We start from the raw sequence: 23,072 nt of genomic DNA, 5'->3' as shown, positions 1-23,072 counted from the left end.
TTCAGAGGAGCCCCCGCCCTCTACCCCGTGTTTCTCTCGTGAGCAGATCTTAGTGCAGCGCATTTACCAGAATTTACGAGCCGACACAGAGGTACCGTATTAACTAGAGTCGTGCTTTATTCACATCTACTTCCTGTTCCAGGACCCCCTCACCCCCAGGGCCACAGGGCATTTGGGCGGCACGTCCCCTTAGGCTCCTCTGACCCCCAGCTTTGAGGCCTGGTCACGGATGCCGTGGAGCGTCCCTCCGCAGAGACCCGCCTGACACTCTTCTCACGCCTGGGCTGGGTGGTGGCTTTGGGGAGGCGGCCTCAGAGATCACGTGCCCTTCTTGTCACGTCAGGTCACATCACATGGGTGGTCGGTGCCGCTGAGGCCCCGTGGGTGATCTTGTCCACGGTGAAGTCTTTCCTTGTCCCCTAGTCCCTCCTGTACTGGTTGGAAGGAGGTCACCCTCTCGAGCACAGAGGCTACATAATCGTTTGGGATACTTCGGAACTAGAGGTCCTTAATTGTTAAATCTCGGGTTTATACTACCGTTTGTGTCACAGACGTTCACTTTCCACTTCGGGTTACGATCCCGCACCACTTGGTTCACTCTCATGATCCAGCTTCGGCCTCTGGGAGGTCTTTCGTCCTGCGTCCCGCCGATCCACCCGGGGTGGCGGGATCTGGGGGCACATCCTTTCTTGCTGGCGCTGCAGACCCTCTGGGCCCTGGTCCTGGGATCAGTCGTTTCTCCAGGGAACCTCCGCTTGGGGGACAGGTGTACCATATGTGCAGTTTTAAGTCATCAGGCTCTCGAATTGAGGGCGCTTACAAGTGCGAGAGGCAGGCGGGGAGACGGCTGGTCCAGGTGCCAGACTGGGACAACACCCTCGTGACAGTGACATTCATCACGATTTTATAGACTCTAAAGACAAGTCACCTCTGAAGAGAAGAAGTCAGCCCGAGCCATGAGCAGGAGTTTAAGGCCGTGGAGGCTAACGTGAGGTCAGTGTGCCGCACACGTGAGTGTGGGGACACCATCACCTCACGTGACCGGTGACATGTGAAGATCCATGATGCGTGACTGATAACAAGTATGTCCTTGGTCGTTCAGATGGCCACGTTTCCTCACCACTGGTTTGTGGAATTTCCAGTGAGAAGGGCCACGCAGGGGTCTCATCTCACGTGAGCAAAGGGGACTTTCGGTCTCCGCCCAGGGGCGGGGCTGGCTGCCCGGAGGACCACCCACTGGTCACAGGGCTGCAGTGAGGCCTCCGTAACCACCCAGAGGGACTGGGCTGGAGGCCTCCGGGCAGGTAGGGGTGCGGGGAGTGGCACCTGGCGGGGACTCCCCGGAACGCCCCGGGCGCCTCGTCATCTGGCTGCCGCCTCGTGTCCTGTGTCACTTCCTTCCACACGCTGCTGAGCGTGAGTACGGGGTTCCCTGACCTCGGGGCGCCGCTCTAACCAGCTGGAAGGGCCGCAGGAGGAGGAGGCTCCACTCTGTGGCCTGTGGCGGGAGCACGGCTGGGGGTGGGGGTGGGGCTGTCATGCGGATGAGCCCGAGGGACCCGGCGCTGTCTCTAGGTGGACGGTGTCAGAACCGAGTTGAATTCCGGGCACCCCGTGCATGAGGGCCGTTTCGCGTTCGGTGTTGGGGAGCCCCACCCCCACCCCCGCGGGCACCGGCTCCCGGGACCTGCCAGGGCACCTCTCACACTTCACACCGAGGCACCCGGCCGGCCCGCCCATGCCAGGTGTGCTCCGTGAGCGCGCGGTGTTCTCACCTTCACCAGCGCAGCTTCCGGCAGCGTGTGCGCGGCGTCCCTACTGCAGGACTTCCCCGCCTCCCTGGGTCCTGCCGACGGCTGCCCGCGCCAGACTTGGGACAGAGGAAGAGGGACAGTAGTTCCCAAGTGGGGGAGGGAATTTCTTAGTTGCCAGCAGCTGGGTGCTCCCTTGTGAAGGGGTGGGGCACGGAGACGGTTGGCTGTGGCAGGAGGTTTGCACGGCAGGGAGACGTGTGTCTGTTGGGACCTCAGCCTCGGTCCAGACATCCAGAAGCCTGCTGTCGTCCTGTCCTGGGGACCACGGGACACTCCAACGGCCTCAGACCAAGGGTCTCTCCTTGCCTCAGCTGGTCTGGGTTGGTTTCACTGATAACACTGGAACCGTCTCTGGCGAGGGGGCAGGGGACCCGCAGCCAAGCCTGGGGGGAAGAGTCTCAGCAGTGTGGCCTCCGAGGGCTTGGTCATTTATTACTTGTCGTCCTGCTTGAGCCCGTTGTTAATCAGGACCAGCACCAGATTCGAGTCTCCTGCAAGGATCAGGATTTCTGTTCTTCAGTATTTTGACTCAGAGGACTTCGAAAGAGCAAACCTGCGTTTCATTTCGTGCCTGAGGAACCTGCTTTGTGAGTTGTTTCTTTTCCCTTAATTTTTTAAAATATTCATTTTTGAGAGAGAGAGACAGAGAGGGAGGGAGATACAGAATCTGAAGCAGCTCCAGGTTCTGAGCTGTCAGCACAGAGCCTGACGTGGGGCTTGAACTCATGAACCATGAGATTGTGACCTGAGCTGAAGTCAGACATTTAACTGACTGAGCCACCTGGGCGACACCCCCCCCCCGCCCCGTTGTTTCTTAATATGATCAAGATGACGAGATGCAATGATCCTGAGGTCTTCTGTTCCCACAGAGGATGTGCAGCACGTTCCATAGCAGGGAGGGGGGAGATCACCAGGGAACAAGGGTTCTGGGGACACAGCAATGTCATTAGGTGGGAAGTGAAATGAAAAATGGAAGAGAAATCTAGAAAAAAGGGGCACAAATCGAGACCTAAATGGGCAAGGGTACCTGATCAGAGAAGGAAACATAATTGGCTCTTCTAAGTAACAGTCTCGGTTGATTGCAAGAGAAATGCAAACTAGGCCATTTCTGACTCGGTGCTTTTCTCAGCACAATTCTGAACTTGGGTCCACCTGTCTGTGGGGGGCGCGCTGGTACGCTGTTGGGGCTGGTGCCGGCGCCGCAGAGCAGGCTTGGGCACCCACTGCTCGCGGGCATCCTGGGACCGGCCGCCCCACTTTCAGGACTGGCTCTGAATGTCCCCACGTGTGAAATGACCCACGCGTGAGGTTAGCCACCGTGCAGGTGTGCTTAGCAGAAGACTGGGCGTGGCCCAGTGCCTATCAGCAAGGGCTGGTGAAGTATGCGGTGACACGCTCACGTAATGACACGCAGGCTCAGAGAGAAGGCAGGCAGGCGTGAGATGAAAGAGCCAGAAACACATGCGTGCTCTGAGCTCTGTGAGGACATGACGGAGGAGACAACACCCTCCGTCTGGAGGTTCCAGCCCCAACCGCCTCATCTAAAGCACAAGGACCCAACGCAACAGGTCTACGCTGAGGGACAGTCAATAAAATAACCCGGCTGGACTCCTCCAAATGGTCAGGGCACTGAACGGCAGCAACAAGGGAGGAAAGGAGAGAGGAGACCAGGGAACCGTTGGGGACTCAGGGAAACCAGAGAGAAGGGACAGCCAACGGCAGCGTGTGGCCCTCGACCGCATTCTGGGTTAGGACAACACGCGCCCCGGACGGGCCGGCCGGACGCCCCGAGAAGGTGCCGCCTCAGGGCTGGCCGTCCTCCGTGCGAGTGCCACGCGGCGGTGGCACTCCAGTCCTGTCCTCGAGATCCGCGCGGAGGCTCTGGCCTGCGGTGTGATCTCTGTGACAAACGCTCAAGGATTCAGGGAAAGCAAGCAGGCGTGTGAAAACACGACCAGAGAACCCAGTGCGGGGGCACAGCGCCCTGGGGCCACTCTTCCAACTCCTTCAAAAGCCGGAAATTTTTAAAAAGTGGCCACGGGACGGAACGCACTGGTACGTGCTGCTGCGGATCTGAAGAAACGGGAGACGCTTCGAGAAGCTGTGGGCGCTGGAGGGCGGGGTGGCGGGGAGCGGGGTGCGTGGGGTTGGGGAGTCCTGTCCCAGGAGACACCTTTCCATGGCTTGTGGGCTGTGAAACGTGTCAGCATATTACCTTGCACGGGGGACACGAATGAGCACAGTGTAAACTTCCTGCCGTGCGTTTGGGGACTGAATGAGGCACAGAGCACGGTGCCTCGGCCCGGGAACAGGTAACACTCGTGGCCGGAGAACTCTCGGTTGTTGAGCAGTTTTTCGGGCCTCTGCCCACTAGACGCCAGTGTACGACCCCCTGCAACCGCTCCCACAGCAAAAGCATTCTGCCGACTGCCCCCCGGGGGCAAACGGAGCCCTGTGAGGAAGCCCTGAGCCAGCGGCTGAGGACCAGGCCTCCTAGGCAAGGAAGCTGGTGATTCGGCTGGGGGGTGGGGGTGGGGCATGAAAGTGACTGCCACAGTCACCTCGCCTCAATGGACGGACTTTCCTAGAAAAGTTCACTTAAACAATTACAGACGCACCTCTGCCAGTGACGGCAGGACGCAATTTCCAGACCTTGCTTCCAGGATAAAACAGCTTCCGCTGTGACATTGACAAGACCAAGTGCATTCAGCAACCACGAATTTCTCAAATTTGGGTCTTTAACCGCCTTCCCTGCGTGCACATCCTAAGAGCACCAATGGGGACGCAGGGACCCGGGAGCAGCACCAACCGCGTCTGCTTACCCTGTCCCCCGACACGAGGCGGTTCCCACTGGGGCTCCACCTGAGGACGGTGACGGCGGCGGTGTGTGTCGGGGGCACCGCCTGCTGCTCCTTGTCCTGCTTATTAAACACAGTCACTTCTCCGGTCTCCCAGCCAACAGCCAGCGTCAGTCGCGTCGGGTGCCAGCACAAGGAAGTGACCCGGAAGGACCTCTCGAGATGTGTATCAGGCACACGCTCCCCCTGCAACAGACAAGCGGCAACTTCCATGTGACGATGGCAGACAGCTGTTCTGGAACTTCTAGCTGATCAACGAAATTGCTATCGGCGAGAAGACATAAAGAGCCATTTATTAAAGAAACATTCTACTTAATTTTCATATAAACGCCAGTCTTGCCCTTGGCTATGAAAGCAGAGAGTTAACACTCAACTGACCAGAGTTAACACTCCTGAGCGGGTTATGGAGGAGTATGACCTCATACTTCCCACTCACAACTGCTTGCTTTTAACGGGTTCCAATAAAATTTTATTTACGAAAACAAGCAGTAGGCCAGGGGGCCAAGTTTGTAGACCCCATGGTTCTGTAAGTGGAGGCTCTTTTTTTTTTCTTATTGTAATGTTTACTTATTATTTTGAGAGAGACAGACAGAACGCAAGCGGGGGGGTAGCACAGACCCCGACGCGGGGCTCAAACTCACGGACCGTGAGACCATGACCTGAGCCGGAGTCAGACGCTCAACCGACTGAGCCACCCAGGCGCCCCTGAGTGCAGGCTCTTGGGTGACCCCAGGGTCTGCAAGGCCAAAGTTATTTGTGGCCCCTCTCACCTCCAGGCTGTCTCCCAGGAGCGGGGGACCTCAGATAAGGACCCAGAAGCACGCACACATCACTGATGAGCCTCCCTGTGCTGGTGAAGGTGCAGCGAGACCGCAGAGGGTTGCAGCATTGGAATGGAAATGTGATTTTGTGACGTGTGAGGGGTGTCGTGCATGGAGAACAGGCTTCTACAAAGCTCTGCGAAAGCCACCCCGGAGAGAGGCGTGCTGAAGTCCTGACCTGCCACATGCGCCATGACCTTATTTTGGAACAGAATCTCTGCGCACGATCAGGTTAAGAAGTCATTAGAATGAGCCCGAAGACAATGGCTGATGTCCTTACAGGAAGGGGAAAGAGACACAGACGCACGTGACGGCAGTGGCAGTGGGGCGAGTACAAGCCGAGGCTGCCGAGGACCTTTGGCGACTGCCAGAAGCCAGGACAAGGCCTGGCACGGTCCCCTCCCAGAGCATCCTTCAGGAGCAGCGTGGCCCTGAGGAGCCCTCGGTTCAGACTTCTGGCCTCCAGACTGTGAGAGGACAGATCTGTTTTAAGCCACCCAGCTCATGGAGATTTGTTATGGCGGCCACAGGACACCGGCAGAGTAGGATGCATGGACACACGGAGGGGCCGGCTCTGGACAGAGGCCAGGGGATGACTGTGGAATCTGCTGGACATTTCTAAACATGTCCCCAGCCAGCGTCCCGTGGGCTGGGGCTGAGAGCACTGTCCACAGTGAAGGCTCTTATAATATGGGGAGTTGGGACCTCATGAAGAAGTGATACACACACACAAACACACACACTCACACGCACGCACACAGACATGCGGACAAAGGCGAGACAAGACAGAAGCTCCGCACGTCAGAACCGCGGCTTCCTACTACTCACCTGTTCCAGGTACACGTCCAGGCTGCCGCCTGAGGTCGTGCTGATGGAGGCGACTGCCAGGAATGGATGAACAGGGTGCCAGTGGATGTGGGAAGGAGACCCGGCTGAGTCCGGGGCTTCTACCCGGTGGTCAAAATAGAGGGCCATGATGACACTCAGACCAGGTCAGGGACGAAGCCCGCAGAGGAAAAGCAGCCAAGTCCTGTTGGTTTTGAACAAAACAGAGACCGTGACTGGACACGGAACCGGGAAGGAGAAGCATCACGAGCCACCATCGGAACACGTTGCAACTTACGAACACTCCTTAAGACGGTGCAGGCAAGTTTACGTGGAAGAAGAGATTTGCTCCTCGCCCCTGGGCAGGAGGGGAGGATGGTGCGTGGCTGGACAGCCCCCTGCTGCCGCTTCTCATACCCCCCAGGCAGTTCGGGGCAGCTGACTGGCAGAGAAGAGAATATGTGTACGTGGGCTTGCTATCACTTAAAAGTATTCCACGTCATGCCTGTTAGAATGGCTGTTATCAGATAAGGAAGGTGTGGTTTACACGTACGATGGAATACTGCTTGGCAGTGAGAAAGAATGAAATCCTGCCACTTGCAGCAACGTGGATGGAACCGGAAGGTATCACGCTAAGTAAAATAAGTCAGTCAGAGAAAGACAGATATCCTACGCCCTCGCTCATGTGGGGAACTTTAGAAACTTAGCAGAAAGCCATGGGGGAAGGCAAGGGGAAAATAGTTTCAAACAGGGGAGGAGGCAGACCGTAAGAGACTCTTAAATACAGAGAACAAACTGAGGGTTGATGGGAGGGGGCAGGGAGAGGGGGAAGGGGGGATGAGCACCGGGTGTTGTATGTATGCGATGAGTCACGGGAATCTACTCCCAAAACCAAGAGCACACTGTACACGTTGTATGTCAGCTAACTTGACAATAAATTGTATTTTTAAAATGGCTGTTATTAGAAAAATAGAAAATAAGTCTTGGCAAAGATGTGGAGAGATTGGAACCCTCGGGCACTGCCCGTGGGAGTGTGAGCTGGTGCAGATGCTATGGAAAACAGTATGGTGGTTCCTGAAAACTTAAACACAGAAGGACCATGTGATTCAGCGTCTCCAGCTCCGGGTGTGCACCCAGAACACTGAAAGCAGGGGCTCGGATACATCCTTGTACACGCACGTTCACAGTAGTCAGGAGGAGGGAACAACCCTCTACTGACAGCTAAATGGATCCACACAATATGGTGCATGTACAGAACAGAGCTTAACCAGCCTTGAAATTTTGACATGTTACAACATCTATGAAGGTACAAGACTTTTTGCTCCGGGGTGGGGGTGGGGGTGGGGGAATAAGCCAATCATAGAAAATCAAATGCGTGCTTTTTACCTCTGGGAGGAACCTAGAATAGTCAGATTCACAGAGGCAGAAAGTGAAAGGGTGGATAGTTGAGGGCTAGGGAGTTAATGCTTAATGGAGACAGTATTTCTGTTTGGGGAGATGAAAAGTAAGACAGGGCTGGCGGGGATGGTTACACCACGTGTCAATGTGCTTACTGTCACTGGTTGTGTACACACAAGTCATCAAAATGGTAAATTTTATGTTATGTATATTTTACCACAACAAAAAAATTGTGTTGAATGGTCACGTGTCAAACATTTCCTTTTTTCTTACGAATGTATACTGAGTCCTAAACAGAGGCACACTTTCTGAGGTGGTGTTCTCAACGCTCTGGAGTAAAGGACACATTGGGAGGCACACGCTGGGGGCGTGGTGGGGGGAGGCTGGGTGGAGTCAGGGTAAGGGGCAGGATCCAGAGGCCTCCCTCCCTTCCTCGGCCCCCCACATCTCTAAGGGGACATCCACTCTGGTCAGGGCTCTGACTTCAGAGTAGAGTCCTTATGCCCTTACAAAGAATAAGTCAGTACAATGGAAAAAAAACGCATAAAAACCTGGGTGTTTAAAAAAAGCAAAGGAAAGCTTTTGAGTTTTCGTGTTTGCAGCCAGCCAAGGGTGGAAATTTTGGGCTATGGCAAATTTGTACTCGTATTTAACGAGTTTACTTTGTGAAAATATTCCTCTAAAAAATAAGTAATGTTAATTTTGTTAGACTGATGGAAAAAGAACTACCATAGCACTTGAAGTTAAACCTGGTTTTCTCTGTATTTTTTAATCTCAAACACTACCGTGGAATAAGCATGTGTGCCTACGGGTTTTTTTTTTTAACGTTTTATTTTTGAGAGAGAGAGAGAGAAAGAGAGGGAGAGAGAGGGAGAGCGCAAGTGGGGGAGGGGCAGAGAGCGAGGAAGACACAGAATCTGAAGCAGCTCCAGGCTCTGAGCTGTCAGCACAGAGCCTGACCCGGGGCTGGAACCCAGGTACCAAAGACTTGAGACCTGAGCGGAAGTGCAACACTTAACCCACCCAGGCGCCCCACCCTCGGGTCTTTAAACTACAGCCTTCCTGCCTGGGGCTTCCTCTGAGACTCCCTCCCCCACACTCCACCTTTGGAGATTCAGAAGCCCCTTCCCCCTCTGGCTTCACTACCTGGTTGTTCTAAGCCTCTCCCCAGCGTCCCCACAGAGCCTCCACCTTCACTGCCGCTTTTCGACTCAGTTGCAAATGTGTGCTTGATTGTCTCGTCCTCTCTACCTGCTGCAGGTGGGAGCCGGCTGCACCCCCAGCCCTGAGAACAGCACCCCCTCCAGGTGAGTACCGTGAAAATATTTACTAACCAGGAAAGATGCTCTTGCTGTTTTATTTTAAACAGTGGCTAAGGTGGGTGAGTCCGTTTTTACACAGCGTGTGATTGCTCAGCATCCCTTGTACCTGCGTTTTAACGTTTATCCACCACGAAGAAGTGTTATCTGAATATTCGTAAACAAAAGCTACCTAAGTAAACACACGGAGAGACGACTAACAATACTATCCTTACCTAACGACACTGAGTAGCGTCATCAATTCACAAACTAGTGCACTTCCTTTCCTTAAACTCAGGGCCTCTAGAACAAGGGAGTATGTGGCAAATGTACAAACTTGGAGGAAAAGAAGCAAATTCTGTTTGTTCTAAGCGATTTGTTCCTATCCACGCTCCCCCACCCCCACCCCGGTCGGCGGACTAAGGTCTCCAGGGGCGCCCGGCTCCGCTGGGGGCCTCGGGGCGCGCAGGCAGAAGGCAGCGGCGCGGGCACTCGGCCACCCAGCAGGCGCCCCCTCGCCGCAGGCGGCGCAGGGTCGCAGCCGCAGGCCTTGCACTTGAAGGCCGACCGGCCGCGCACCGGGGCGGCTTTGTAGCCCCCACCCCGCCCCGGAGGGTCCCGGGAGCGCTGCGGGCGCCGCCCACTTCCCCTCCCCGCCCCCGCCCGGGGGCTCGTTCCGCCCTGCGGCCCGCGGCCCGGCCTCGACGGCGTCCGCGGTGGCCACCGTCGCGCGCTGACCTCCGACGCCGCGCCCAGCTCCCGCGGCCCCCACCGACCCGCTCGGCCGAGGCCCCGTTTCCGGAGGCCTGCGGGAGTGGGGTCCGGCCCGGCGCGTCCTCGTCCCGGCCCCCCGCCTCGGGCCGCCACGGAGCCCCTCCCTCGCCGCGGCAGCCGGAGCCCCCTACCCCACTCACCTCCGCCGAGCCGCCGCGCGTTGCCCGGACAACGGCTGAGCGCGGACCGCGGAAACAGCCGAAGGTGAGCGCGGCGGATGCCGAGGCCACCCGAAGCGCCTCGAGAGGCCGGAAAGAGCCGAAGACGGTCGGGAGTGTTCGTGAAGCGCCGAGGGCAAGAGTCCCCTGGCGGCCTGCTCCGCCGCCCTGCGGGACATTTGGTCCCCTCGCAGCGCGTTTAGAACCAACGACGCTACCTCGGAAAGGGGAGCTAGGAGGCTCCCCTAGGAGCCTGTGCTGCGCAGAGAACGGAAGCGGGTGACATTTTTATAGGTGTGATGGGGATGCAGCCTGTGGGGACCGGCTTCTGCAGTTACACCTTAACAGACGAGGTGACGCTCTCTCGGTCGGCTGAGAGAGTGTGGGGGAGACACGGAACACCGTCTTCCTTAAGGTGCTCTTCTTTTCGGTTCATCTTCTTGCGGAGTCTTTGGGACCGCACACCGTTTGCTGGGCTCTGCTTTGTCTCTCAAGGAGGAGGGTGTGGTTCAAGAGGCTTTCTGAGCAGAGTCCGTTGATTCGATGTAACTTTTGACGTGCATTCAACGCTCTGGTGGCCGTATGGCCTCTTTGGCGAGGAAATGGTAATGGCCTCATCCCCTTAGAAACCAACCTGATTCTGGCGGCAGGTTGCCTTCCCAAAGGCGCTAGAACGTGCTCCCTGGCCTTTTCGGTCAGGCGTGGTTAAACTTGGAAATTAACTCTGAACAACACAGCAAAGTCATGTCATTAAAGGGAAAAAAAGTTGCTACTGCGAAGTCCACATTAGGTGGATCTGACAGGTTAGCTGCTGGATTACATAGGTACAAGGCAGATCCTGTTTAAAAAAAAATCTCATTTTCATAAACAGAAGAATTTATTGGGAATCCCCCCCGACATGTGACATATGACATTGTGTGGGTTTAAGGTGTACTGCGTGTTGCTTTTGATGCTGTTAGGCGGCTGCTGTAGCGACGCTGGTCGTATGATGTAACTCTAGCACAGTCTTACCGTCTGCCTCCGTCCCACTGTGCGTTAGCGCTCGGTCGCCTACACACTGCTCCTCTCAGGTTTGCAGCCTCGACCACCACCTCGCTTTTCTTCTCTTCCATAATAAACGCTAGAATTTAGAACACGCTCCTTTAACGCCATAACGAAGAAATACGACCCGAGTGCTCGGCGCCATCCACCGCACTAAAGAACCTCAAAAGCACACACTCAACCTAATACACGGCGCGTTTATGTGATTCAGTTGCATTTCTATACTTCGTCGTTAAAAACCCAGTTCGCGCCGGATTCAAGACTCTGAGCTGAGGCGTCGTTTACTTCTCACGCATCCGTCAACACGACTCCGGCCAATCACAGCCAGGGCGCTGGCCCTATTGGCTGTCTATCCGCCAATCCAGAGAGACGCACGGGCCCGCACGGCCGCGAGGCCGGCGTCACAACACTACCCGCGTCGCAGGCCCGCCCCGCGCCCCCGCCCAGCGTCCGTACGTGCAAGCGCGCGCGCCCGCTGCTGGCCAATGGCAGCGCCCCCAGGGGGGCGCGCCCGCTGGAAACTCGGGCGTGCTCGTCCCCGCGCGCGGCGTCCCGCCCCGCCCCGCCCCGCGCGGTCTCCGCCCCGCCCCGCCCCGCGCGCCGTGCCCGCCGTCTCCGCCGGCCTCCGTAGCCGGAACTGCTGCTGAGCGCGGCGGGCCGGGCCTCCCGGAGCTGAGAGGAGGCAGCCCCGGCGCCCGCAGCCTCGTCAGCCGCTCGCCGGTCGCGGAGGGGACGTGCCGGGGCGAGGGCCCCTGGGCAACCGCTTCCCAGGCGGGAGGACCACATCGACGTCGCGGCTTCTGTGCAGCCGGCGCTCGGGGGCCGGGGCTGCCCGGCCCGGCCGGTTCTGCGGGCGCCCGGGAGGCTCCCGGGGAGCCCGCGAAGCCAGGCCGCTGCGAGGCGTTGATGAAGAAGGTGACCGAGGGTCGGGTCTCGGGAGGGGTGGGCCTCCCCAACAGCCTGTCATGGCGAGGCCCGGGCCCCGGGCGGAGCGGGGCTGCGGGAGAAGCGGCCTGTGCCCTCGAGGCGGTGCTAGGCACGCGGTGCACCGTCGGGGTGGCCCGGCGGAGTCCGGGCCGGGGAGTGGCGCGGTGACAGCGCTCCTTGTGTGCAGCCAGAAGTCGGCCCGAGAGGGAAGCTTTTGCTTTTTCCTTCCCGAAACCTGACAAAACGGTGTCGAGCCGGGATTTTTCGCCTGAGGTGATTCCACCTCTGCGCACGGTCAGGAAGTAGCGTTGGAGGTTTTCGGTAAAAGGATTCCATCCCCGTGGTTTCCTTTTCCTGTAGGGGAAAACTCTGAAGTGTGACAATATCCTTTTGGTTGTGCAGAGCCGTGCCCTTCGGTGTTCAGTATCGGGTCTTCCCGGTATTCGGCCAGACACATAGGCAAGTCTGTCGTGTTGTGGCCGGTGTGTGCCCCGCCTGGGTCCTGCCTGACCGTGTGTAGTTTTGGGGATAATAGGTGCCTGGGAGTAGGTTGCCACACATTCTAACCCAGAGAAAGGCCCTTTGGGGGATATTTCCAGGTTTTTACAGGAACGATAGGTTGAGAAACGAGTCGTCGTAAGTCCTATGCAGTGAAGTCGTCTAAAAAGTTTGGGTGTTTGTCCTGTACGGTTTTATTCTTTGGCAGGGTTTTTTGTTTGTTCTTAACTAGCATTAGTCAAATTAGAATACTTTGCAAGACCAATTCCATCAGATGAAAACTGTTAACACATCCTTTTGTGACAATACGTGAGAGGGGTAGTAGGTGTTACCATGATTTTTTACGATTTTTACTCCTTTCCAGATCTTTCAGCGAGAGCCCCTTGCCCCTATTTCTGTATTTCACCAGTAGCCTGGATGCCTCGCCCTCTTTTCCCTTCTGAGCCCAAGCGTTTGCATTCTGAGTGGTTGTGTTGAGGATGTCAAACACAGTTTGGGCCTAGTTTCAACACCTGTTGAGGAATCTAATATTCGTCTTTCTTGCTTTCTCACAGGCACACATTTCTGACCGTTCTGGGGCTCATAATGTTGACACTACTCGGTTTACTGACTTAATTTTTGAGGGGACCTGTTTCTTGGGTTTGCAAACATTTTTGGAGTCCCCGAGTTCTGTCGCTGATATTTCCCACTGCTGCGGGTAACAAAGTTAACGCAAGGGCTTTATCAACGGTTATCAAGAATTTTCACACAGCCCCATCCTCTGCCCATTCTTGCCTTTCGATCTGGACACGTCTGGTGTCACTTTCACGAGTAGCTCCAGCCTGTTCCACGACACAGGCTCCTTTGTTGTCAGAGCATTTTTAATTCGTAAATCTCGTTGGCGGCACACACACACCTCCCACCCTGAGAAGCAAGATTCCCAGAAACCCCGAGCTTATTATTCTTTACGTGTGTTTTAAAATAAGCAGGCGGACCGGCAGCCGCGGGCCACCATGGAGTCCCCTGTGCACGCAGGCGAGCCGGCGCCTCTCCCCTGGCGGGGTGGATCCGGGCCCCTCGCCCCCGCCCCGGGGCCAACTTTGGGGACCGGCGTGCGGGGCAGGTGCGCGGGCCCGGAGCCCCGCGCGTTTTGGGGGCGGGGAGGGGTGGGGTCGGGGGCGCGGGCGCCGAGACTCGGGCGGCTCGGGGAGAGGCCGGCGCGCTAGCCGCCCGCCGCTCCGGCCATGAGCCGCGACCCCGCCGGGTAGGTGGCTCCGGGCACAGCCCCGGGACCCCGGGACCTCCCCTCCTCCGGGGCCCGCCGCCCCCGACCCTCTCCCCCCTCCCCCCCCGCGGGCGACCCCGCCGGGCCGGGGCGCCGCGCGGGCAGGGCCGTCCGGCCGCGGCCCCCGGACCGCCAGCCCCGCCGCCTCCGCGCCGGCCGGCCGCCGTTCGCCGGGGTCCGCGTCGGGGCCGGGGGTCGGGGCAGGGCCGGGCCGGGCGGCGGCGGCGGCGGCGGGCGGCCGGGAGGGGATCGGGAACAAACAACGGCGGCCATGTTGAGAGGGCATCGGTGCGCTAAACTTCTCGGGCAGGCTGCCGGGCGCGCGCCTCACCGGGGTCCCCTCCCCTGCCCCGCCAGGATGACAGTGAAGTTGGGAGACGGCGGCGGCGGCGGCGGCGGGGAGGACGGGCTCAAGCGGCTGGGCAAGCGGTCGGCCGAGGAGGACTCGCTGGAGGGCGAGGGGCCCGGCGGCGGGGACGCGGCCGAGGAGAGCGGCGGCACAAAGAGGGACGCCAGGACCCCCCGGGACGGCGCCGACGGCCCCCCTGCGCCCGCGGGCGGCCCGCAGGCCCCGTCGCCGCCGCCCGCCTGCCCGCAGGACCAGCACCACTTCCTCCGGTCCAGCGTCAGGCCGCAGAGCAAGCGGCTCAGGAAGGACTCCGCGGGCGCCGGAGGGAGCGGCAGCGCCGGCGGCTCCGGGCCGCGTGGAAAAGGTACGGGACCCTCCAGGGTGTGCCCCCGGGCCCTGGGGGGGGAGGGGGGGCTGCAGAGGGACCCCCGCCCGCGTCCCCAAGCGCGCTACCGCGTACTTTGGCGGCACCGTGGAGGGGACGTGCCCCCTTTCTCCTCCGAAGAGGCTGTTGCTCTCGGTGCAGAAACTCCGGGAAGAGGAGTAAGTATGCCTTCTGGGCACGCACGATGGGTTCTTGGAGGGGGTTTTCCTCTTGAAGGGGTGTTGGTGACTTACTCGGTGGGCTATTTTAAGCCGCGGACAATAGTTGGGAAAGGAAAGAGCAATGCTGCTGTATCTCCTTCCTGGACGAGAGCTGGCGCACCTACAACAAAAGAGGGGGCTTTTGAAACTCATTTGAGGAGAAGCCAGAAGTGACCGATGGCAGGGTCTGACTTGGGCCCGCGGCTCCCTGCCTATAGTAGTGTGGGCACAACAGTACTGAGGACGTGGAGCTGCAGCCCTTAGACTTGCCACCAGGGTTTCCCCGGGTGCCACGCAAAGGCTGTCCCCTAGGGCGGGAGGTAGCCAGAGCATCTGCCGCCTGGGGAGAGCAGGTAACGTCCGTGGTGTCGGCCCTGCGCTCTGACCTGATGGCAGCGGTGCCGCTTTGCTAGGGCCCCTTCCAGAACCAGAGGAGAGCCGCAGTGCCGGCGCCACCGCTGACGTGTTCCTTCTCCGTCGTGAACTCCTTTTCTCTGCGTCTCAGCGTCTCTCCTTAGCCGCGCAGGAGAGCTGCTCTTACCATGCTTTTTGGTCGAGGCCCAATCTGCGGCACTGTTATGGATGGCAAATGGAACAGAGTTCCAGGGAGTTTCATAGGGAAGAGAGTCTTTTATTTAGTTCCTTGGGAAATGGTAATTTGAATTTACTAGATAGCTCTGATCATTTTAAGAAGGGAAGATTTCAGAAACCAACAGAGAAAGACCCCGCTTTGGAGACCTGTGCCAGATGTGGGCGATTCGACTGAGCTCTGCCTCGTCCTCACCCTAGGAGGCCTCTGAAATCCTCCTGGTCTTACCTGTTTTAGTTTATTTTATTGGCAAAGGCTGGATTTAAGTCAATTTAGAGTTGTGAGCGTGCGATAATTTAATGTGTTTCAGAAATTAAACCATGGGTCATTCGCATTCACGTTGGTGTGAAAGTTGCTAGCCAATTAGGAAAAGGTTAATTTGCTGTATTTGTTTTGCAAAACGAGTAGCTTTTTGGCTCCTAGTTACAGGTGTATCTAAGTCAGCACCTGGGATGCCTTCAGCGGTTTGTGGCTTTAGAGGCTCTCGCGGAGCGCAGGGCTTTGCCAGCTTCGCCCTCTGACCTTTCGTCTGCTTGTGTGACTCTTTGAATCCGCCAGAGAGAGACGCACAACGGCGGCTGCTCACGTGAAGCGGGGTGGAGTGAAAGTCCTGGGTCACCCGTGAATGGCCGGCTGTGCCTGAGGCGGAGCGGCACCGTGGGTGGCGATATGCGGTTAGACTCTGGGCCGGCAGGCAGTGGAGGGGGGGCTGGCTTTTGTTCGCGCAGATGAGCATGGCTCGGATGGACAGGGGCCCCTGGAGCAGCCTCCCAGCACGTCATCGGCACACGTGTGGCTCGGAGCAGTGACCACTTTATGCGAGGAAAATGGAAGTTTGGTAGGATTTGCGCCTGTCATGCCGTACGTGTATTTGTATGTTAGCGAGCAGTTATTTCCTGGAGTAGACAGTAAGGTTCAACCCTAGCGGTGGCTTTTATGATAGGGGTAGGAAGCGGGTCTGCTTTGCCTCACAGACAAGGTTGAGCCTGGAGTTTCCTGCGGGGCCTGATCTCGGCTCCGCACTTCACCATGCCCGGGACACCCGCCGCCTCATGTCTCGGGCGCCTCTGCTCGCTCAGCATGTCCATCAGCAGCCAGCAAAGGGCAGGGTGTGACCGTGTGCCCCGTGGCCTTCACGGACATTTCGGAGAGGGGCATTGGTCTCACAGCCTGGGGAAGTCTCCACCTACGGTGCTGAGCGCAGATCCATGAGGAATTGAACAGCCCTGGCATGTTTTAGGTTGTTTTCCTTTAAAACCACATTTCTGTTCGTCTGGTTGTCGGTGGGTCTCTGGCCGCTCGCTTGCAGACAGGCGTGTGCAGCTGGTGGTGAGCCGGGAGCAGTCCTGTGGGGGAGAGGAAGTCCGCCTTGCGCTGCTCCCACCCTGCCTCCCGCCGCTGTTTTCCTTCTTCCTAAGAGGACGCTCTTGTGTCAACGGCAGTGAGTTGTAACTTTTTCTAGTACAATTCTGTCTCTAGTTCTTTTTGAGCTTTGAAGGGCGGGATTTAGCCCCTCGGTGCCGGCCGTCTTGTATCTGTCATGTCAGTTTTTAGTGGGCGCAGAAAGTGAAGTTTGCTGTTTGAATAATGTGCTCCACCTTAGTGGAAGGTCAGCTGCGAGCCAGACACCGGCAGATGCGCTTGATGCCAACGCACACGTCCTTCCTGCCCCGCCACCACGGCCGGAGGGACCCAAGGATGCGTTTGAGACTGAAAGCCAGAGTTCACGTATCTGCAGGAACCTGGTCCAGGACGCAGAGCCCCCGAGGTCCTGCCCCGCCTTGGCCAGTTTGTGGTGCGGTAGTGCTGAGCAAACCGCTCTCTCCCTCGGAGCCTGGGTGTGATTGTGAGCGGGGTAAGGCCGGGGCCTGCTCCCTGCAGTGAGCATTGCCGCTAAGCCGCGTCGTAGGTCGTCACAGATCCCTCGACCCTGTGTTACCGGAAATGTGGTCAGTTTTGAGGTTAGGGAGCTAGAGAGAGAGAGGCCGGACAGGTGGATGCGGGCAGGTGTCACCTGTTGGGTGGTGGTGACCGAGGCCCCAGGAACGCTCCCGAGCTGCTGCCTGCCCTGTCGGGGCAGTTGAGGTGGGTGCAGAGTACACTCTCTCCTTCCGCTGCTGCCCTGCCCCCTCCCCTGCTCCCCTGCCTGAGAGCAGCTGGAGACGAGCTCGTGGCAGGGGGAGGGGGGGATTGCTGACTCCACAGTTGGGCAGTGTCACCTGGGTCCTCTGTGTTTGTGCTCGGGACTCAATCCCTGGACAGAACTTATTTATGTTTCGCATAAACTGCGGGCTGCTTGTAGCTTGCAGGTGTCTTCAGAAGACGTCACGTGAGCTGTGCCGCCCTGGTGGGGCCAGCCTGTGCGAGATGAGTACTGTGCTGGGAAGAGGGCTGAGCCGGCGGTCAGGAGGCCCGGCTTCTGCCTCTGGAGCTGCTGTGGGACACAGGGAAAGTCCCTTGATGCGCCCATACGTTAGGTTCCTTACTTTCAAAATGGGTTGGGTGAGATAGTGGAGGAAGCCACCTCAGCCTTCATGTTAAGGGATGAAGGGGTCAGCTGGCAGCCTGGATTTGGGTCCTCTTTGCTTCAAGAGAGCATTCTGGAAGGTAGGTTTCCTGATGGCAGTGGAGCTCTGTATTTGCGAGCTCTGCCTGGCCCTTGCCTCTGGGGGAGCCCTGCACAGGGAGTGGTCAGGGCGCCCCTCCCCTGTGGGTGTGCCTGCCCCTCGTGCACCCGCAGTTTGCTTCTCATCTGCTCTGGGGTCACTCGTGTTGTCCCTTCTCAGGCTCTTGGGCCAGGCCCCAGAAGGCTGGTTGAGACATGGCCACGCATACCCCGAATTCCCTGTCCTTCATACTGTCAGGGAGGAGGGGAAACGATGAGATTGTCACTGCTCACGGAGGCTTGTGTCCAGTGTGAGGCAGTAGGTGATGTTTAATAGAATCAGGTGCAGTGTTTGGGACGCCTGGGTGGCTCAGTCGTTTAAGCACTGACTTTGGCTCAGGTCATGATCTCATGGTTCGGGAGTTCTAGCCCCACTTCAGGCTCTCTGCTAACAGCTCGGAGCCTGCTTGGGATCTTCTGTCTTCCTCTCTCTCTAACCCTCCCCTGCTGGCTCTCTGTCTCTCAAAGCAAATAGATAAATTAAAAAAAAAAAAAGTTTTGATGATGACAGTATGGAGCCCACCGTGGCCACGAGCCAGGTGAACGGAGCGCCATGTGCCATGCTTGGCCTCTGGAAGGTCCCTGTCCCCTCTACCGCAGACCCAGGCCACGAGGAAGCCTTCACGTGCCTGGAGATGCATGTGTATTGGCTGACGCTGGCACGTTTTCCTAGCTGGGGGTGGACCATGTGCAGGCAGGCCCACCTCCCCACAGAGGGATGTCACTCAGCACCTCACAGTGTGGGCCCCTGTCCGTGTCTGCGCTAACGCTCCTGACCTTTGGAAGGAAGCTCCCCAGACTCCAGGGGAGACCTGCAGGATAGTGAGTTGTTGAATCTTCCGTATCTTCCCTGCGTTAAGTCACCTGCGTTTGGTCTTAGAAGTAGGCATGCTCCCGAGTCCTAACTCCTGCCACGTACTAACTGTGTAACTTGGGCAAGTCCTCGAACCTGTGAGTTTCCTTTACCGGTCGCAGACTGAAGGGGAGGTGTCGAGGTCAAGTGCCCTCCATCCTCCAACCCATGGATTTTCCGGCTCGGTGTGCAGTAGCAGTGCAGGGGCAGCTGGGACGCGGGTGGCAGCCACCACGGTGTCGTGTGGCTCGGGAGGAGCGCCCCCGGCTCTGGAGTAAGAGGCTTGGTTTTAGCTGCCTGGAGCCTTGGGGCTTTCGTGCTGTCAGAGTCTCAGTTTCTCCGTGTCTGAAAAGTGGATAATAACTGCACACTGTGAAGACAGAAAGGGGCAAAGCATTCGAATATGCTTTAAAGGTGTAGAAATCCACGCTTCCTTTCTTGTCCAAGCAGCCACGTGGTGCGCCCACCAGGCCACTGCCCCTGTACCTCGGTGAACCCATTCGGAAGGTGGGCATCTTTTCCCCGGTCCTGGTGGTGTGAGTGGCGTGGGTGACGGTGCTCTGGGCTCCAGCAGAGAAGCGGGGGAGGGGGGCATGCAGCAGGCAGACGGCCTCGCTCGTCAGGGTGGGGAGCGGCCCCCATGAAGGCAGAGCACGGCCACGCATCTGCATCCATCAAGTGCACGCTCTGGAGAACAGGCCGTGGCTGGGGTTGATTTGGAAACCAGGGAGGAGGCTGTGAAAGTTGTCTTCCTTGGGTGGTACAGAGCCGGCCTGGGAACGGGAGAGGCTGGGCAGCGCCCGGGCAGCTGGAAGACTGGGACACAGAAGCAGGTTGAGAGGGAAGGCTGGCTCTGTTCGGGAGGCACGGGCTTCTGTTCGGGCAGGGGCCCCTGACTTGCTCTCCTGCGGTGCCCCAATTCTCGTCGAACATCTGCGTGTGATGCCCGGTGCCAGGCTTGGGCACAGAAGGGTCAGACCCCATTCCTGCCTTCACCCACCTCGCTGCTGGGGTCCTCTCTTGTGCATCATTTTCCTCCAGGTTTCTTTTCTTTCCCCAGTTTATTTTTGAGAGAGAGGAGGCATGAGTAGGGGAGGGCAGAGAGAGGTAGAGAGACAATCCCAAGCCGACTCCACACCATTAGCATGGAGCCTGATGTGGGACCTGAACCCACGAACTGGGAGATCGTAACCTGAGCCGAAGCTGGATGCTCAAATCGACTGAGCCACCTGGGCACCCCTCCATCGAGGTTTCTTGGGTGCTGACTTCTCATCACATGGACTCTTGCTCACCCTCTGACTTTGGTCATCTGCTCGCACCTGCTCCTAGCCCCGAGAAAGCCCCCATACCCACCGGGTCTGCTCGTCCCCCTGCGGCCACTCCTTCTCTGTCCTTGCCGGCTTCGGTCTCCCCCTTGAGGCATCGCTGTTGCCGTCGGAATGTTCCTGCACTGGTGATGGGGTCTCCTGGGGCCCCGGTGTCACGGCCTGCCACGGTGTCTCTGCTCCGCGCCTTGCTGATTTCTGCCTGAGCCATCCGCCCCAGCTGCAGTTCGGGGATGGGTCCACCCAGCATGTCCCCTTTCGACACTGAATTTCTGTGGTTCTTTTATTTTTAATTTATTTCTGAGAGAGAGAGAGAGAGAGAGAGAGAGAGAGAGACCATGAGCAGGGGAGGGTCAAAGAGAGAGGGAGACACAGAATCAGAAGCAGCTCCAGCTCTGAGCTGGCTATCAGCACAGATCCTGACACGGGGCTCGAACCTACGAACCATGAGATCGTGACCTGAGCCGAAGTCGGGTGCTTAACTGACTGAGCCCCCCAGGCGCCCCTGAATTTCTGTGGTTCTGCGTTACTTTTACAAAGCATTCTAGCTCTTGAATGATGGTGCGCTCTGTCCCTGAGGTTCCTTCCCGCTTGGAAGTGCTCCCGTCCGTTTGCCTTCAGGGTTCGCTCGACTTGTCTGCGGTCTCCCTGGTGCTGTGATCGGGACCATTGCACGTGCTGGTGGGCCACTGCGGCGTCACTTGCAGAGAGCACGTGTAACTTGCGAGCACGTGCAGCCTCAGCGTGGGCTGGCGGAGCGGGCAGCCCAGGGGCACTTACGGGGCTGCTGGACAGGCGGCTCTTGTTGTGGAAAGAGTGAAGCGAGGGTTTCATCAGAAGTCAGAAAAGGACCCTGGATCCCTTTGTTGTGGGTGGTGCAGCAGGACAGCAGCCCTTCCTCGGGTCACTGTGCCTGCGGAATTACAGGCTCCAGGATCAGTCACGGGCGCCTGGATTTCAGGGCATTGGTGACTGACCTTGGCCTTGTGGGAGAAGCGCCTCCGGCGCTCCAGGAAGTGATGTGAAGCCAGGCATCCCGGCAGCTGTGCTCAAAGGTCGCCACCTGTCACCCCGGGGGATGTTGGGTTCATTTGTCAGGTCACGTCTCTGGTTTGGTTTGGTGAGGAATGGACCAAGTCCGATCTGTGTTGGGTGCACCCTTAGCCCCCTGGGTGGCAGGGAGGCCCCTAGGGGATGGTTCTGTGGTGGCCGTGGGAGCACAGGCCGCGCTGGGAAACCCTGACTGTGTCTTCTCCTCTAATGGTGTGCTTGGGCACTTCCTGCGCTGGTAGAAGGAGTTTGTGCTGTTCAGCATGGGGGCCACTAGCCATTTGTGGACATTGACCGCTAGAAGCGTGGCTGGTGTGAGCAAGGATCTGGGTTTTGTGTTTTATTGAATTTTAATTAATCCGTGTGCATAGAGCCTCACGTGGTAGCAGCGGTGACGAGTGGCGGTTTCTGGGGCGCAGCCTTGTTAGCTTCTGAAGTGCCTGAACTTTTCCACACTTTTCCCCCGAGGGGATCCACCCCTTCTGCGTAGCTGTGCGGTCTTTCTGCGCATGTGACCACGCATTCTGCTTTCCGGGAGCGGACTCGTGCGGGAAGCGCTCTTTATTTCGGCACCATGACGTGGAGCCGTGGTGCGCTGTGTGGACAGTGTGGCTGGTACGTCGGTGCGGAGTGACCCGTCCGTCAGGCCACCCCTGCCCCACGCCTCGTGTTTCTCCAGCGGGGTGCATCAGCACTTCCTGTGCTTTCCTGTGAGCCTCCGTGTCTTCGCCCTGTTCCAGTGGTAGATGCCTGTTGAGGGGGTGAGGAAGGCGTAGCCTCGGGGGGCGGGGCGCCTGAGCAAGCCGGAGGCTGCCTCCCTGGACAGGCTCACGACCATCTCACCGCGAAAGCTTTTGACCATATTCATCGTTTGTTTCGCCTTTGCTTTCCCAGCACTTTTGTTTTTACGGTCTTGTCTTACACCCGTCCCCAGCCGCTGAGAGTTTGAAGACTGCTCCCCCTTGGCGGTCCCGCAGGCCCCGGGGGAGGGTCCAGTTGTCACAGGCGTGTGCTGGGGCTCCCCTTCCCTTTGAGGAAGGAGCCAGATGGGCGGGAGCAGTGGGTTAGGTCATAAACGGGCGTTATCGGTGACTCTCGCCCCTTGCGGATTGCCTGCGTCCCCCAGGAGTGCGGACCTGCAGCGCTTCCCCGTGCTCTTCCCGTGCGGCCCGGATCCCCGGGACTTGTCACCGATGCTGGCAGAGCACCTGCCAGGTTGTCCGCTCACTCTCGAATGTCAGATTTTGTTGGTTGAAATTGTTCAAGGAAAAGGACTCTTAAGGTGTTCTGAAGATTCTTTTAAAGGCATCACATGATTTTCATTGTGAAGCATGGATTCTAAGAGAAGGTGGTATTTCACACACACTTAAATGTTTTCTTGAGTTTGAATTTTAAGTTTTTTGTTTGGAAAGGCGACAATTACTTCATGCCAGACACATCTGGGAAAGTGAGACGCTGTGACATATGACGTGTGTGTTCAGGTCACGGGGCGAAGGGTGGTCTGCCTCCGGCAGGGACGCTGTCGTGCTCTCTCGGTGGGTCCACAGAAACGCTCTTCTTTTTCTGTCCCTAAAAACATTGGAGAGAGGCCAGGCCAGGATGAGGTCATCAGCGAACAGCCCCACTGGGCCAGCAGTGGGTCCCAGGTGCCTTCCCGCATGGTGCCGGCGCCTGACGCGTGTGCCCGGGGCGTCCCCGAGCGCTGCAGCCTTTGGAACAGATCACACATAGTTCTTTCTCTCCAAGGAGCCGATGGTGGCGGATCGTCGTCCGGAAATGGGTCTGCGGCCGCCCCTGCCGCCCCTGCTGGGGGCTCCCGCTCCTCTTCCCGGAACTTGGGGTCCTCGGGCGGTGAGAAGGAAGAAGGCAAGAAGGCCCGGCGGCAGTGGGAGTCATGGAGCACCGAGGACAAGAACACCTTCTTCGAGGGGCTGTACGAGGTGAGCTCTGGGGCGGGACGGGGGGCCGGCACGGCCAGCC

General features: G+C 58.1%; 2 protein-coding genes across 3 annotated transcripts in view; one reads left to right on the top strand and one right to left on the bottom strand.

Annotated features, from left to right (window-relative positions):
* Positions 1–10,760, bottom strand: part of IFT140 (intraflagellar transport 140) — a 75,086-nt gene extending 64,326 nt beyond the window's left edge. Inside the window, exons 1-3 of the mRNA XM_039246769.1 lie at positions 9,929–10,760; positions 6,322–6,523; positions 4,637–4,858 (exon numbers count right to left, since the gene is read on the bottom strand). Of these exons, the coding sequence (XP_039102700.1) occupies positions 4,637–4,858; positions 6,322–6,468 (369 nt within the window). The 5' untranslated portion in view covers positions 6,469–6,523; positions 9,929–10,760. The remainder of the gene's footprint in view (positions 1–4,636; positions 4,859–6,321; positions 6,524–9,928) is intronic.
* Positions 10,761–11,639: 879 nt separating this feature from the next.
* Positions 11,640–23,072, top strand: part of CRAMP1 (cramped chromatin regulator homolog 1) — a 53,794-nt gene continuing 42,361 nt past the window's right edge. Inside the window, exons 1-3 of one of the 2 annotated variants that reach the window (XM_039246889.1) lie at positions 11,640–11,902; positions 14,034–14,389; positions 22,842–23,032. In XM_039246889.1, the coding sequence (XP_039102820.1) occupies positions 14,035–14,389; positions 22,842–23,032 (546 nt within the window). In that variant the 5' untranslated portion in view covers positions 11,640–11,902; position 14,034. Of the gene's footprint in view, positions 11,903–14,033; positions 14,390–22,838; positions 23,033–23,072 lie in introns of both variants that reach the window. The other variant, XM_039246888.1, reaches the window with a different exon arrangement.

The sequence above is a fragment of the Hyaena hyaena genome, unplaced genomic scaffold, assembly GCF_003009895.1.
Source record: "Hyaena hyaena isolate Hyena2069 unplaced genomic scaffold, ASM300989v1 scaffold_285, whole genome shotgun sequence".
Taxonomy (NCBI): domain Eukaryota; kingdom Metazoa; phylum Chordata; class Mammalia; order Carnivora; family Hyaenidae; genus Hyaena; species Hyaena hyaena.
The sequence above is the reverse complement of the archived record's forward strand: the minus strand, read 5'-3'. Positions and strand labels throughout refer to the sequence as shown.